The 13,279-nt window shown below is 38.2% G+C and overlaps 1 protein-coding gene across 2 annotated transcripts in view; it reads left to right on the top strand.

The window, feature by feature from the left end:
- LOC150088205 (pituitary homeobox x-like) overlaps window positions 1-10,388 on the top strand; it is a 268,656-nt gene extending 258,268 nt beyond the window's left edge. For both annotated transcript variants that reach the window (XM_090370620.1, XM_090370618.1), the window contains exon 3: window positions 9,248-10,388. In XM_090370620.1, coding sequence (XP_090226746.1) covers window positions 9,248-9,799 — 552 coding nt within the window. In that variant the 3' untranslated portion in view covers window positions 9,800-10,388. The remainder of the gene's footprint in view (window positions 1-9,247) is intronic.
- Window positions 10,389-13,279: the final 2,891 nt, after the last annotated feature.

The raw sequence follows: 13,279 nt of genomic DNA, 5'->3' as shown, positions 1-13,279 counted from the left end.
ATCGTAATCACTGCGCCATATGCAAGGGCTCAAGAAGTCAGGTAGTTAGTCAGCCGCACAGGTCACTTATCAAACAAGTTTCCCTTTATAGGTAAAATAATATGTTGACCAATCACTTTTATAATGCGCCATTGGCAATAGAGCACGGGCCGAGCATTTTTGGCGTATGGTAGACTTGAACTGGGTCGCAGCGTATGAATATCTCCAGCAGAAGCAATGTCTGACACTGCTTTTCGGGATATTTTGTGATTTTTACGTTCCATTCAATATTGACACATGAAGACCAAATGTAACCAGAAGAATCCTAAAAAAAAAAACCAAAGATTGCAATTTCGAGAAAATGGACGTTATCAAAATAGGAAAGATCAATGAAAAGGGAAATATTTCTTCCGATGAAATTTAACCATCCATCCCTTTGAAAACGACTCGTTCTCCCGAACTTTCATAAGAAGCGAAAATTTCCTCACAAAATTTTCTACTTTTGAACTAAAAATATGTGCCAGTGAATTTATAAGTTATAATTTTATGAGTTATAATTATTATGCGTAAAATTATTATAACTATTAAAAGGAAAATTTTCTGAGTATAATTTCATATTTTTTGTTAATATACCCTTAACTTGCTATAATAGAAAAGAACAAATACTTTGTAACGGCTGACATCCAGGTTCTCTGGTGACTTGTCTTGGACTCGAAAACATTGGTAATAAACGGAGCATTTTCTTTTACATGGAACCAACACTTTCTTTTATATAGAAAAGCTGAAAATGAAAAGAGTGAGAACAGTTAATTAATAATCAGTTGAATAATTTAATAATTAATTAATAATGATTTACTAATCGATAATTTAATAATAGTTAGAGTTAAGTTAAAGACAACCACTTTGAGAAACAGAAAAGTTTTGAAAAGGAAATCTCAATTCCTGAAATAAATTTGAAATAAAACAAACAACAAAAAATTTAATTCAAAAGGTTGAATCCATAAATGAAAGGAGATGGGAGTCGATTTGCCTCTATGGGATCCTTAAGTAGGTTCTCCAAGTCGAAAAATATGGTAAATAGCTTAACACGTGAAATAATCAATATTCGAGATCATTATCATTAGAAGTGGAAAGATTTAACAGAATTGAACAAAGAGGTTGTAGGTAACTATGATGCCGTCTCCACACAGATCAGTTTGGTTTTAAAAACTCAACAAAGTATCTCAGTTTTAAATAAAAACTACTAAACCGGAAGGAACAAAATTTGTTGCATAATTCTTCGTTTTAAAAGTAACTAGCATGTGTGTGTGTGTGTGTGTTGTGCAAGCGTGCTATCACTTTTACATTTTAATACCAGTTGTATTGCAGTGTTTAGATGAATACGCTTTGATGGTTACTATTAGGACATCTCTCATATCGCAAATAGTCTCAGAGGCCTTCACCTTTAGGTGAGAAACTTAGAAACACAATTAAGGGCTTACACATAATGGATGCCATTTTAAAATTTTATAATGTAAGAAATAATCTTTATTGCATTGTATTATATAAATTGGATGCGCAGTACGTATACAACATATACATGCCACGCCAGAAGACCAGGGGGTCTGCGGTTTGCTCACGTACGCATGTAAGCCAACGTTTTGCAGCTCTGAAAAGGCTCGGAATAGACCGGTGCCCATTTGGAACGCCATTCCGGTTTGTCACATGCATTAGTAATGTCATGTACATACTTTATTACTAAAAAAAAAAAAAAAAAAAAAAATAGACATTTTATTAATCAGCGTTCCGTTGAGTAAAATTTTCCATTTCGACTCCTGGTTCTGCAAACTGTACAATACTGTAAAATAAACACTTATTGACACCATTTTCATCTGTTTACTTTTAAACTGGTATGAGCGTTGGTCAATCAACCAAACAAATTACCCTCTTCGACTTATATACAAAATTTGTATAAAGATTTCTCGCTTCCTTTATATTCAGATCTCAAGTTAGTGCAACCAAACTTTGCACGACCTCCCTGGTTAAAACAAGCATCAAAGGTTTCATTTTTAGGCACTCATTAAAATTGTTGAACTATTACACAGTAGTAGAGTATTCATCACCATTAGACAGTAGTAGAGTATACTATGTAAAATAATAAATATATTTTACATAGAAACCGAAATTTTAAAAAGAAAAAAAAAAAAAAAAACGAAATTTAGTTGTTTTAACTAAATTTCGTTTTTTTTTTTTACCTTGTTTTTTATACTTCAAGAATATTACTTTTTTTTTATACTTCAAGAATATTACTTTTTTTTTTTATACTTCAAGAATATTACTTTTTTTTTATACTTCAAGAATATTACAACAAGAATATTATCATTATCGTATTTAACAATCACGTGGACCGAACCAAGGTCAAGTAAAACGCGTGTATTACTGCACTCGCACTTTAACCACTCGTCTACATCTAGCTTTTATTATAGGGCCAATGTAACTCAGTTTGTCATGCACGACCTATTGAATTTTATCTGGGCTGGGCAGTGCCAGAACCTTTGGCTAATTACAGAACGAAATTTTCTACCTTCAGCCATCAGTTAACAAAATATGGAGTTCCAGTGACACCGTCCTTATCTTCAGGCTGCCAGAGATTGGAAGAAGTGAACAAATGATGTGTTAACTTCATTGAAGGCAGTATAACAACATATCATCCTTCCTCTTGCAAACGTATTTCTTTGGATATATATTTTTGGAGTCTAAGGATAAAGAGCGTCTGCGTGTTAATTTTCAAGCAGGGACGCACGTGAGATTCAGACAAAAGAGGAGTAAAAATGGGATACGATAATTAATAAAAAATTCTAACATACTGCTTTATTATATTGTTTGAATTAAAGGAGAAAAGTTACTAAAAAATTCTCAACGTAGAGAACAAGATATAAATGCTATACCGAACATCAATTTGGCACTGTGAAATATTCTGACTTGTGTGAATATTCTGAAATATGTGCTTTGTACATATGAACGTGTACATACCTTGGTGTATGTCTGCCTTATACTCATATCTACTGAATGGTAAACGCTACGTTTTTAAGTTAATTTAATGTTATGTTATCTTTTTGTTATACTCTACATATTTTTTATATACTGTACATATTTTTATATTACCCTATATCATTGTCAAGCCCCCTGGCCTCCTAGCTGTGGCGGGCACATTATTGTATCTTTAGTGTACAATAAAGATTTCCCCTCTCTCTCTCTAAACTATCAAATCCGAAACCTGTACAAAAATCAGTTGAGTATATTTTCCATGGCTACAAAATATATAAAATTTAAAGCACGTTTAAAAATCTAGGAGAAGTAGACCACCGCCACCGCCAACTCTAACTTATGGGCACCCTTACTGAGGACCGATTTTTGTATGGTCTGTCCGTCTCATGCAATTTTCGAGACAATTCGTTCCTGTGCAGTGAGATAAGAATAATTCTCGTTAGACTGACAAAAACATAAACAAATCGAGGCTGGCTTTTAAATAGTTCGGCCAAAAGGTTGCATTCAAGAAAACGGTTACTTCATATTTTTTGAAATTTCCCAAATAAAAATAAAACAGTCTTGACGTCCAAATAAAGAAACCAGTTTTGTGTTTCGAACACGTGTAATAGGAAATCTAATTACGAAACTGATATTGCAAAAGAGGTCTAATTGATGTAAATAGCGAAAGTATTTTCCTTGTTACACTTCTTTTCACGGATAATGCGAGGAAAATACTCCTCATCATTCCCCCTCCCCACCCCCACACACTAATATAGTTTAAAAATGAGGAGTACGAGCGTGTGATTAAAGCGCACGTTTTCTACGTTAGCCAGTGTCGTGAGCACGAGCCATTCTTGTTCCCGTATTTCGTTGTTGGCAATAATCGACGCCAAATCTCAATGTATCAGGCCTAATGAGGTTTTAAGTCGGTCTATCTGTCTATCAATTGTGCCAGCTATCAAAGAACTTACATAAGTTTCCAACCAGGATTTAAAAGTGTTTTAGGATGCATCAGCTGCCCGTGAAGGCTCGTGACAGGAGGCCGTTCTGGAGATGAATAAATATTAAACAGAGATAATTCGAAAGACGACGAGACCGTCTAGCGGTGATGTATTGCCTCTTCGCAGCGGGAAGACCGCCATCTTTTGATAAATGCGGCTTTTTAACCGTGGAAAGCTGCGTGTAAAAAATCCGTGCGCCACTCGACAGGGATCAGCCTACCGCATTTCCTCAGCGAGTTGCGTGCATCATGGAAGCAGCATCAGTTAATTATGAATGAAAATTGCATATTACTGTGTGGACGCAACATAGAGAGATCCCCTGTAAAAATGAACCTGGCGGTAATTACGATTAAGACTCTAAAAAATATTTACTTTGTGTCCATTTACATATGTTCTGCAGGTTGCATTTTTATTTCAGAAGAAATGCAGACCGTTTTGTATGCAGCGATTTATCTGTCACTTCTGCTGTATCGGATGTCGCGAAATTTCTTAGCGAAGACTTCTAAGCATCCACTGGAATAGGATCAGATCTTATAAAGTCAGACCTTACACAGCAGATCTTTTCAAGTGATCCCTATATACAATGGCGAGGTACCTACCCCATTTAAATTTAAATATATTAACATCGAAGTTTCTCAAACATCGGTCCACAGCTACAAGCTTTCGCGTTCAAATCTACGTCTTCGTTTAGAAACACGGTAGTGACCCAACGATTTATCACACACACACACACGACTGGTGATGAATCGTTGGGCCACTACCGTGTTTCTGAACGAAAACAATTGAGATCACTCTAACAGATTAACTGAAATACAACATTGTGTATTTGAGTCAATCTGTTAATGATGGAAACGCTCTTACTAGAATTCTTTTCGTTTATATTCCCTCACCGCCAGTATCCGAGAGGTTTATTCAGGACATGAATGACCATCTAGTGATCATCGTTTAACTGCGATCTTTTCCTAGTGAAACGTTCAACGTTAGCGATTTCAATCTGTCCCATTTCTGTTTCCCAAATCCTTCGAACAATAAACTGTCTCAAAGGCAAACAAACTTGCTCAACGTCTTGATCGTTCTCTCTCATAACATCAAATAGTGTTGCCATTTTCCTACAAGAAACAATAACTCTATCATTCTTTGTTGTCCGACTTGCTACAATCACTGTTGCCTCAGGTCACCATGTGCCCGAGTTAAATATTCTAGCCAGTTCTGCAGTTCATAACATTAATAATAACTACAAGTTCCTTCACGCTATTAACTGGTAGCTCTTAGAATTTGTGCCGCTAAAAGTTTTTTTGCTTAAGATACGCCGATAATCTTAAGATTTACTCTATCACCCTAAATGAAAATATGATCATTATCACTCTTTATAAGGCTCGTATTTTTTTTCTGTATTTTCTGTATTTTAAAAAAAACTGTAAAAAAGACAGTAAAAAAACTGTCTGTATTTTTTTTTTTTTTTTTTTTTTTTGGAGTGTGTCCATTGCTGTCTGATTGAAGAAATGGAGAAGCCTAAGAACTCAATACGAAAACACAGTGTACTCCTAAATAATGTATACACACTCGGACATGCATAAAACATGTAAAACAAGGTGATATTTAACGATAATCTGCAATAGTGCAGTAGGTACCCTTAGAGTTCTTAATGTATGTATTGTTTTTAGCGTTCTTGCCATGACATTCCCATGTAATGAAAATTGCGGAAATTCGTTCCAGTTCAAGAGTTAGCTGATAAGCTTTAGGCGATAAGCATATGCTTAGACCAAGGTGGTGCGATAGATTTTCTAAATTCTCGTTTATCTGGATGGCGAGGAGAACGGAGGTGAAGAAAAGTACCTACCTCAATCACAAAGGCTCATCACACAACTAGACTACTATCTATAAAGCACTCAAAAAATAAAAATAAATAAATAAATAAAATATTGCACTGAAGGAGTTGAGGCGTCAGATTGAACTTGTTTGTTTGGCTATTTCAACAGGAGAAAAAAATGGTGTGTGTGCCGAGCACGCATAGCGGAAGTTAAGTGAAACTTCTTTAGGATCTTTCGAAATGTTTGTTATTTCAATGTTACAGTGGTTTAATATTTTACAAGTTTATTACAAAGTTTTTACAGATCTCTCCTTTGTACTTAATGGTTTCTGTGGTCGCCTTACAACGCTCACTATTACTGTTAGGCATGTTGAATTATCAATTTTTTTCCGTTGAAATTTTTTGTGAAATGCGGCAGAGAATGGCAAAAGAAATATTTTGATTTTTAAAATTTTTAAAATCTGACTGCTAGAAGCTGAGATATAGCGATTTAAAACGTAAACGCGACACACGTGCTAGTTACACCGTGGCTGCGCTGTAAGGGTATTGATTGCGTCACGCGTCGCTCGTGCATGGTGGGAGGGCCATGAGTCATTTCGTGTCGCGTTTTCGTGGCGATTTTTGTCAATCCACGGACGCAAGTTACGCCCATGTGAAACGCTTACTCCCTGGGATGCGCCTAAAGAAGTTTTACTCCAACAAGTGTGTGAATGTTCTGTACACCATTGTTAACTCTGCGTTGACGTTGATGGTCGACAATCTGAACAGATGTGACCAAGATAAAGTTCACACCAATGAATATGTCTCTATGCTTTTATGTTAAGGGAATATAGAGTGCATACGTTATACAGAAACTGTATTTGTGCTTCAAAAATGGAACAATCATTCACAACAGCGTGTATTCCGAGCAGGAATTATCCAGGATGCTGAGCTGTCTTATGTTTCCCACTAGTTTCGAGCCAATCTCCGTGTCATCATTTGTCCTCGTGGATAGCATAGAGGTTACAATCATCAACCACCAACACCGTCGTTACGTGGTTTTATCTCCCGGACACTCGAGTTTTTCGTCCAGCAGAGCACCGACCACAGATTACAGTCAATTTACAGACACAATATACTTAGCATACCTCATAGCATTAGTTGCTTGGCGCTTTATATATCCACATGTGCCTACACCCAGCTGCTTTGATTGTCATGAAAGATTCCTACCTGTCACTTGCGGAAACTTGTCAGTAAGCACTAATCTGCTCTGCTCCTTTTCATAACTACCATATTTCTGTGTCCATTCGTATTCCGTAAAGTAATTTTACATGTTCCGACGTATTTCTCTGCAAGAAATAGGTATTTCTCTGCAAGGAATAGGTAGAAACAATATGCATAATTACAATATCGCATCATTCTTACATTTATTGTCGTTGCTTTGACGTTACGTCATTTCTATATAATGTCACTGTTATTTTATTACATCATTTCTGGCCCCGTGGGTAGCACAGTTGATAGAATCGCCATCCTCCCAACACACTGGGGTTGCCTTAATGAGTAGCACATTTGGTATAATCACCGTCCTTCCTAAACAGGGTGAAAAAAGTCCTCAGTTCGAATCCCGTCAATGACAATGAGCCTTTTTCACAACGTGCCTGAATTAGTCGGTCTCAGTCAAGGGTAGCATGGTTTTTGTCCCAGAAACAGGGGTTTTCATTTAGCAAACAGACAAATCGACCACAGAACACACGCAATTTACAGACATATATTTATATGGCCTTAAACTCGCCGGTGCGCCTTAAACCCTACAATAAATCGCCATTTCCATATATATAAATCTTCTGTTTATATTAGGTTTTTGGTTTTTTTTTTTTTTTTGGTTTTTTTTTAGGAGCATTAGCAACTAAGGCCATATTGCTCCGGGATATGCGGTGGTTATTCTCTGACCTGTCTGCATCCTCCATATTTGGTGGTGACGGGCTCGAACCCCGGTCTAATCAAGAAGCGTGTGCTACGCACTGCTGCTCCTTCCCACCTGGCTACGGAGGCGCGTTTATATTAGGGGATGATCACATAAGGTCAGAGGAGTGCACAAGACAGAGAGCATACAAGAACATCATACCGTATTTAGTAGTCACGCGAGCTCGAATCACCGTCACTCAAAGCACATGCGCTTTTGTACCCTCGCGTTTGACCACTCGATTATGTCACTACAATTTCACTAAGTCATTTCACTATATAATATAATTACCGTTTATACTGCTACGTGTTTTAATAAGCTATTGAATTTCTGTAATAAAAGTTTTAAAGTGCATTTTTGTTCTAATCATTTTAAATTCGAAGGCTGGAGCCTCGTAACTAGGGTTCAGACGCTGTTTGTTGTGAAAGATTGTTCCATTTTTTAAGCACAAATACATGCTTAAAATCGTATTAAACAAATACGAGTTTCTGTATAATGTATGCACTCTATATTCCCTTAACATAAAAGCATAGAGACATATTCATTGGTGTGAAATTTATCTTGGTCACATTTGTTCAAATTGTCCACCATCAACGTCAAAGCAGAGTTAACAATGGTGTACAGCACATTTCACATACTTGTTGGCTTCATAATAAATCAAGGTGGGAATCCCGTGGTATGCAGGTTTTTGCTAATCGTTTAGAAAAGTCTAAGTTTGAGGCCTTTAAACGTAGAGATGTCACCAGGGTTCGTGAATTGAGATTTGTTCATTTGCTATTTTTTCCGCCTGCAAATCTCATCTCTGACAATTGCCTCAGCATTTCATAACATTTACACGAAATATCATTAAAAGTGACATTTCTTCAATTATTTTCCTGCTTATTTTATTTTTACGAAAGTATAAATTGTAATTAACTTTTATGAACATGAATCTTTACCCGAAACTGGGCGCTTTCCTTGACTGTTGAGTCTACCCTGTACAAGGCATTTCATTTGTCTATACACGGCCGCCGTAGCCGAGTGATCAGGCGAGCGGGTGCTAAGTACACGTGCTTTGAGTGACCGGGGTTCAAGCCTGTGGCTGCTAAATACGGTGCTGTTTCTTGTATTCTGTCTATCTTGTGAACTCTTCTGACCGTTTGGTCGTCCCGGAGTATAAACAGAAAATTTATTTATTTATTATTATCGTGGTACATCTAAGCTAATAGACGTAACATGATTCATCTTTCCCCAGATTTCGTATTAGGGAAATCACTCACTTAAAAGTTTATTGAACAATAATAATAATAATAGTTGCATAGTGATAATAATGGAAGTTAGTAATAATAGTGTACGCAATATATTTCACATCAATAATAATATATAGCTGAAGAGGTACTATGTGAGAGAGAGAGTTATTATATTACAATGTATCTTAATTAAAGTTGTGAATTCAGCTCATATTGCGTTTATGCAGCATCATGCGCTAGATGGTGCATAAGACTAATTTTTTCTGCTATTTTTCAGGTTTGGTTCAAAAACCGGCGCGCAAAGTGGAGGAAACGAGAACGAAATGCAGCAGCAGAGCTGAAGAACGGATTCGGTACCCAGTTCAACGGGCTGATGCAGCCGTTCGACGACAGCCTCTATTCTGGATATTCTTCTTATAACAACTGGGCGTCCAAGGTGCCCAGTCCACTGGGAGCGAAAACCTTTCCTTGGCCAGGACTGAATTCTGTGAATGTGAACCCACTGTCCACTGTGGTGCCGAGCCAAGGAATGGGATGCTTCAACACATCCTCGCCAGGCATTACGAGCTCCAGCATTATGCCTAACGTTAGCATGCCCGTTAACAGCCTCAGCAACCCGGCCACTCCCTGTCCGTACGCCACGCCCACTCCTCCGTATGTGTATCGCGAGCAGTGCCCCACCATGACCTCCAGCATTGCCTCACTCAGGCTGAAAGCCAAGCAACACACTGTTGCTGCTAGTTTTGGTACGTACGGACCGATGTCTCCTCGCCAGACCCCGACCTTGTCCCCATGCCAGTACGCAACCGTCGATAGGTCGACTGTGTGAGTTTGAATGCCACATGCAGATCTGCGTATTCTTCGAGTTGCCATTGCTGTTCGAAGTCACGGACAGCGTTACTTCCTCCTACTACGGCATTTCCTCAGGCACGTGGTCACCATGACAACATATCATGTCTGAAGCGATTCAAACAGTCTGCCTGCGTGTAGTGCCACACATCTATAATCTCCCAACCACCAGGTGACTCTCCAACCACCTACTTACGTTAGAGTTCTCGTGCTCCCCTGCACATTATAGATGCTCTGGCCTCAGTGGCTACCATTAATAATATCTGATTATTCGCCGCCCGTCATAATAAATAGGCCCCTTTCAAACTAAAATACTGCAGGTGGCGTTGTTGGCTGAGGTGTGTATGTAGCAGTGATTGGAACTCTAAGAAAAATTCGCGGTATTTACTTACTTTACCAGCAGCGGAAAACCGGTGCCGTCAGTACTGACCCAAGAATACGGAGTATCGGTCCCATCGATGTAGGACTGCTGACTAATACCTTCAGCCATGACGTTACTGTGCACTCTTTCGGAATTAAAGCCAAAAACTAAACGTTATTAAACGAAGCATCCGCCATCTAAAGTTCCAATAACCACCAGAACATAGCAATTAACAGATAATGTAAATAAGATTGAATTATTCCTGTAACTGTTCTATTGCTAAATTAAATCTCGTGAACTTTTTCTTCACGTTTTACCAGGCTGTACGTTAGATATCAGCAAGTCACTTTGCCATCCATGGATGGAGCACAATCAGTTCCTAGTGACTCGCGATGGCGGAAGAAATAATATTCGAAAAATATGGTCAAGAAAATCTTATTTCTCTAACGGCTGGACTACCAAGAATAGCAGTGAGGACAGTCTCTAATGGTGTCGGCAGTAAACAAACCAGTCTACCAACAGCATATGAAGCCAAGAAGATAAACGGATTGGACAACGCTAATCTGATTACCACAATTACGTGAGATACGAGGTGGTAAAGGGGGCAGCTGTGTAAGATAACAGGGTTGTTCTGTTGTGTGAAGGTGTGGTCTACTGTAATCGTCCTCATAAGAATACGGACACCTGGAGGACTGAAATAGAGTGTTAGTTCCTCTGTATGTCTACTGTACACTTGAATAAATAAATACGTTAACGTCTTCGAGCACATGTGTATTGTCTCAATGTTTGTCATTTAGCCACACTTCCTATTAGAAAATAAGATTTTAAAAATGCTTTAAGAAGTGAAAGCCTTTTATTAGTTCCTTGTTAGATAAATTATTGAATTGAATATAAACAGCTTTATTAATGACACAGCGCCTTTCGTAAAGTTTTAGATTATAAGATTTAGATTATTAGATTATAAGATTAGAATATTTCTTAATACAGTGAAACGTCGATATAATGGGCATCAGGAAACCTTTTTCAGTGGGAAAATAAAATTACAAATCTGTCTTATATACCTGCCTCCTGAGCACACCAGGGATTCAAGAAAAACTCTTTGCATGGCATACCATTAACCTCAATCCAGCTGAAGATACAATTCTGTTAGGAGACGTTAACATGCCAATACCAAAACATACCGACGCAAAAAGAAATCTTGACTCTCTTCTTGTACAACTTAATCTGAAACAGCTGGTCACTCCAGCTACTAGAGGGAATCAACGGTTAGATGTTGTCTATTACAATACACACACACAGCATTAGATTAGCAGACAATTTGTTTCGCTTTAAGTCCGACCACAATCCCATAGCTGTAGAGACTACATTCAATGTTGCTGGAACAAATCAGAGGGACGACGGAAATTTTAATGGCATGCACAGAACGACCTTTTCTTTAAAGTATATCAAGCCAAACATCATCCTCAAAGAACTTCGAGAATACAAATGGCAAGAAGTAAACACGAAGCCGGCAGAGGAAGCTCTCCAGCTACTGGCACTAAAGCTCACAAAAACTACCTATGAAGGAGCATCAAGGGTCATAAGGATAACCAGGAAATCCAAAACTGGTTTAATCCACAGATAAAATATATCTTTCGTAAAAAGCAAAGATTTTACAGGAAATGGCTGAAGACAAGATATCCTAATGACTACTTTCTATACAAAAAAGGGAGTGCTCACTTCATAAAGCTTAAAAGACAAGCACATTACGCAGCTATATTATCAAAGCTCAAATAGGGAAAAAGGATCGTTGGTGATAACAGAAAAAAAGGTCTCATGACTGCACAGGTCTTTACCGAATGGTCCAAGATACAAATTGGACAACAATACATTTGGACAACCTCCCGCGCCCAACTAATTAGCAACCGAAGAAAACAGGAAGAGAATAACCGACCTCCTTCACCGAATCACAGTAAAAGAAGAATCCATCTCAAACTTACTCAGAAAGACACCTCTAACAATCATCACAATTACCACAGAAAACCTCTTGAAAGCCATAAATGAACTTCCTTATTAAAGCAACTGTTGGTCCTGATAACTTCCTTCTTTTCGTGGAAAAAATTTCGTGGCAGCCCTTACATTATTGAGGTGTTGCGTCACACCTTCAATGAAATCATTCAAAAGGGTATTCTCCGCTGTATATGGAACAGCTACACAGTCAGGCACTTTCCCAAAATAAAGAAACCAAAAAACGCCAAAGACTATAGACCCATAGCAATAAGTTTCACCATCTTGAAAATTTTTGAGAAGACTCTTTTCTCAGCCCTCACCCAACACTGCTTCGGTCATCGTCCTCTGCACCTACACTCCGTCTTATCTGGAAGGGCGCCTCCGTAGCCAGCTGGTCAGGAGCAGCAGTGCGTAGTACATGCTTCTTGATTAGACCGGGGTTCGAGCCCGTGACCACCAAATACGAAGGATGCGGAAAGGTCAGGGAATGATCACCGCATACCCCCGGAGCAATATGGCCTTAGTTCCTAAAAACCAAATAACAAACAAACATTATCTGGAAGATCAACTGACACAAATCTCCTTGAGACCCGTTTTCGGATGCAGAAAGCGCTCAATAATAAGGAACAGCTCGATATTATCTTTCTAGACATATCCGCAGCTGTTGACAATATCTCGATAACGGCTCTGGAACAAATTTTATCTTTCTACTTCAAAATACAAGGCAATCTCCTGAAGATTTTATATAACATTCTGAAGAAAAGAAGCCTCGTAATCTGTAATGACGATTTTATTGCCCATCACTCCATTTCGCAAGGAGTGCCACAGGGAGGCGTTCTCTCCTTACTTTTATTTGCTGCAGCTCTGGAACCATTTTTTGCATCCCATAAAGCCTACTTTATTACATATGCTGATGACCTTAAATTTTTCGTCAAATCTAAAGATCTAAAACAAGTTAAGCCAATAACACAATAAAAGAATTGGAGCATTACCTCGACTGTACTGGACTACATTTAAACCCAAACAAATCTGCCTAGATGACAATTACAAAGAAAAAGAGCAGGAACAATATCTCTACCCTGGTAAGCGGATACGAAGTTCTAAAGGTTA

The sequence above is a fragment of the Mastigoproctus giganteus genome, chromosome 3, assembly GCF_048544385.1.
Source record: "Mastigoproctus giganteus isolate SK-2022 chromosome 3, ASM4854438v1, whole genome shotgun sequence".
NCBI classification, from domain to species: Eukaryota; Metazoa; Arthropoda; class Arachnida; order Uropygi; family Thelyphonidae; genus Mastigoproctus; species Mastigoproctus giganteus.
This window is presented reverse-complemented; position numbering and strand designations above follow the sequence as displayed.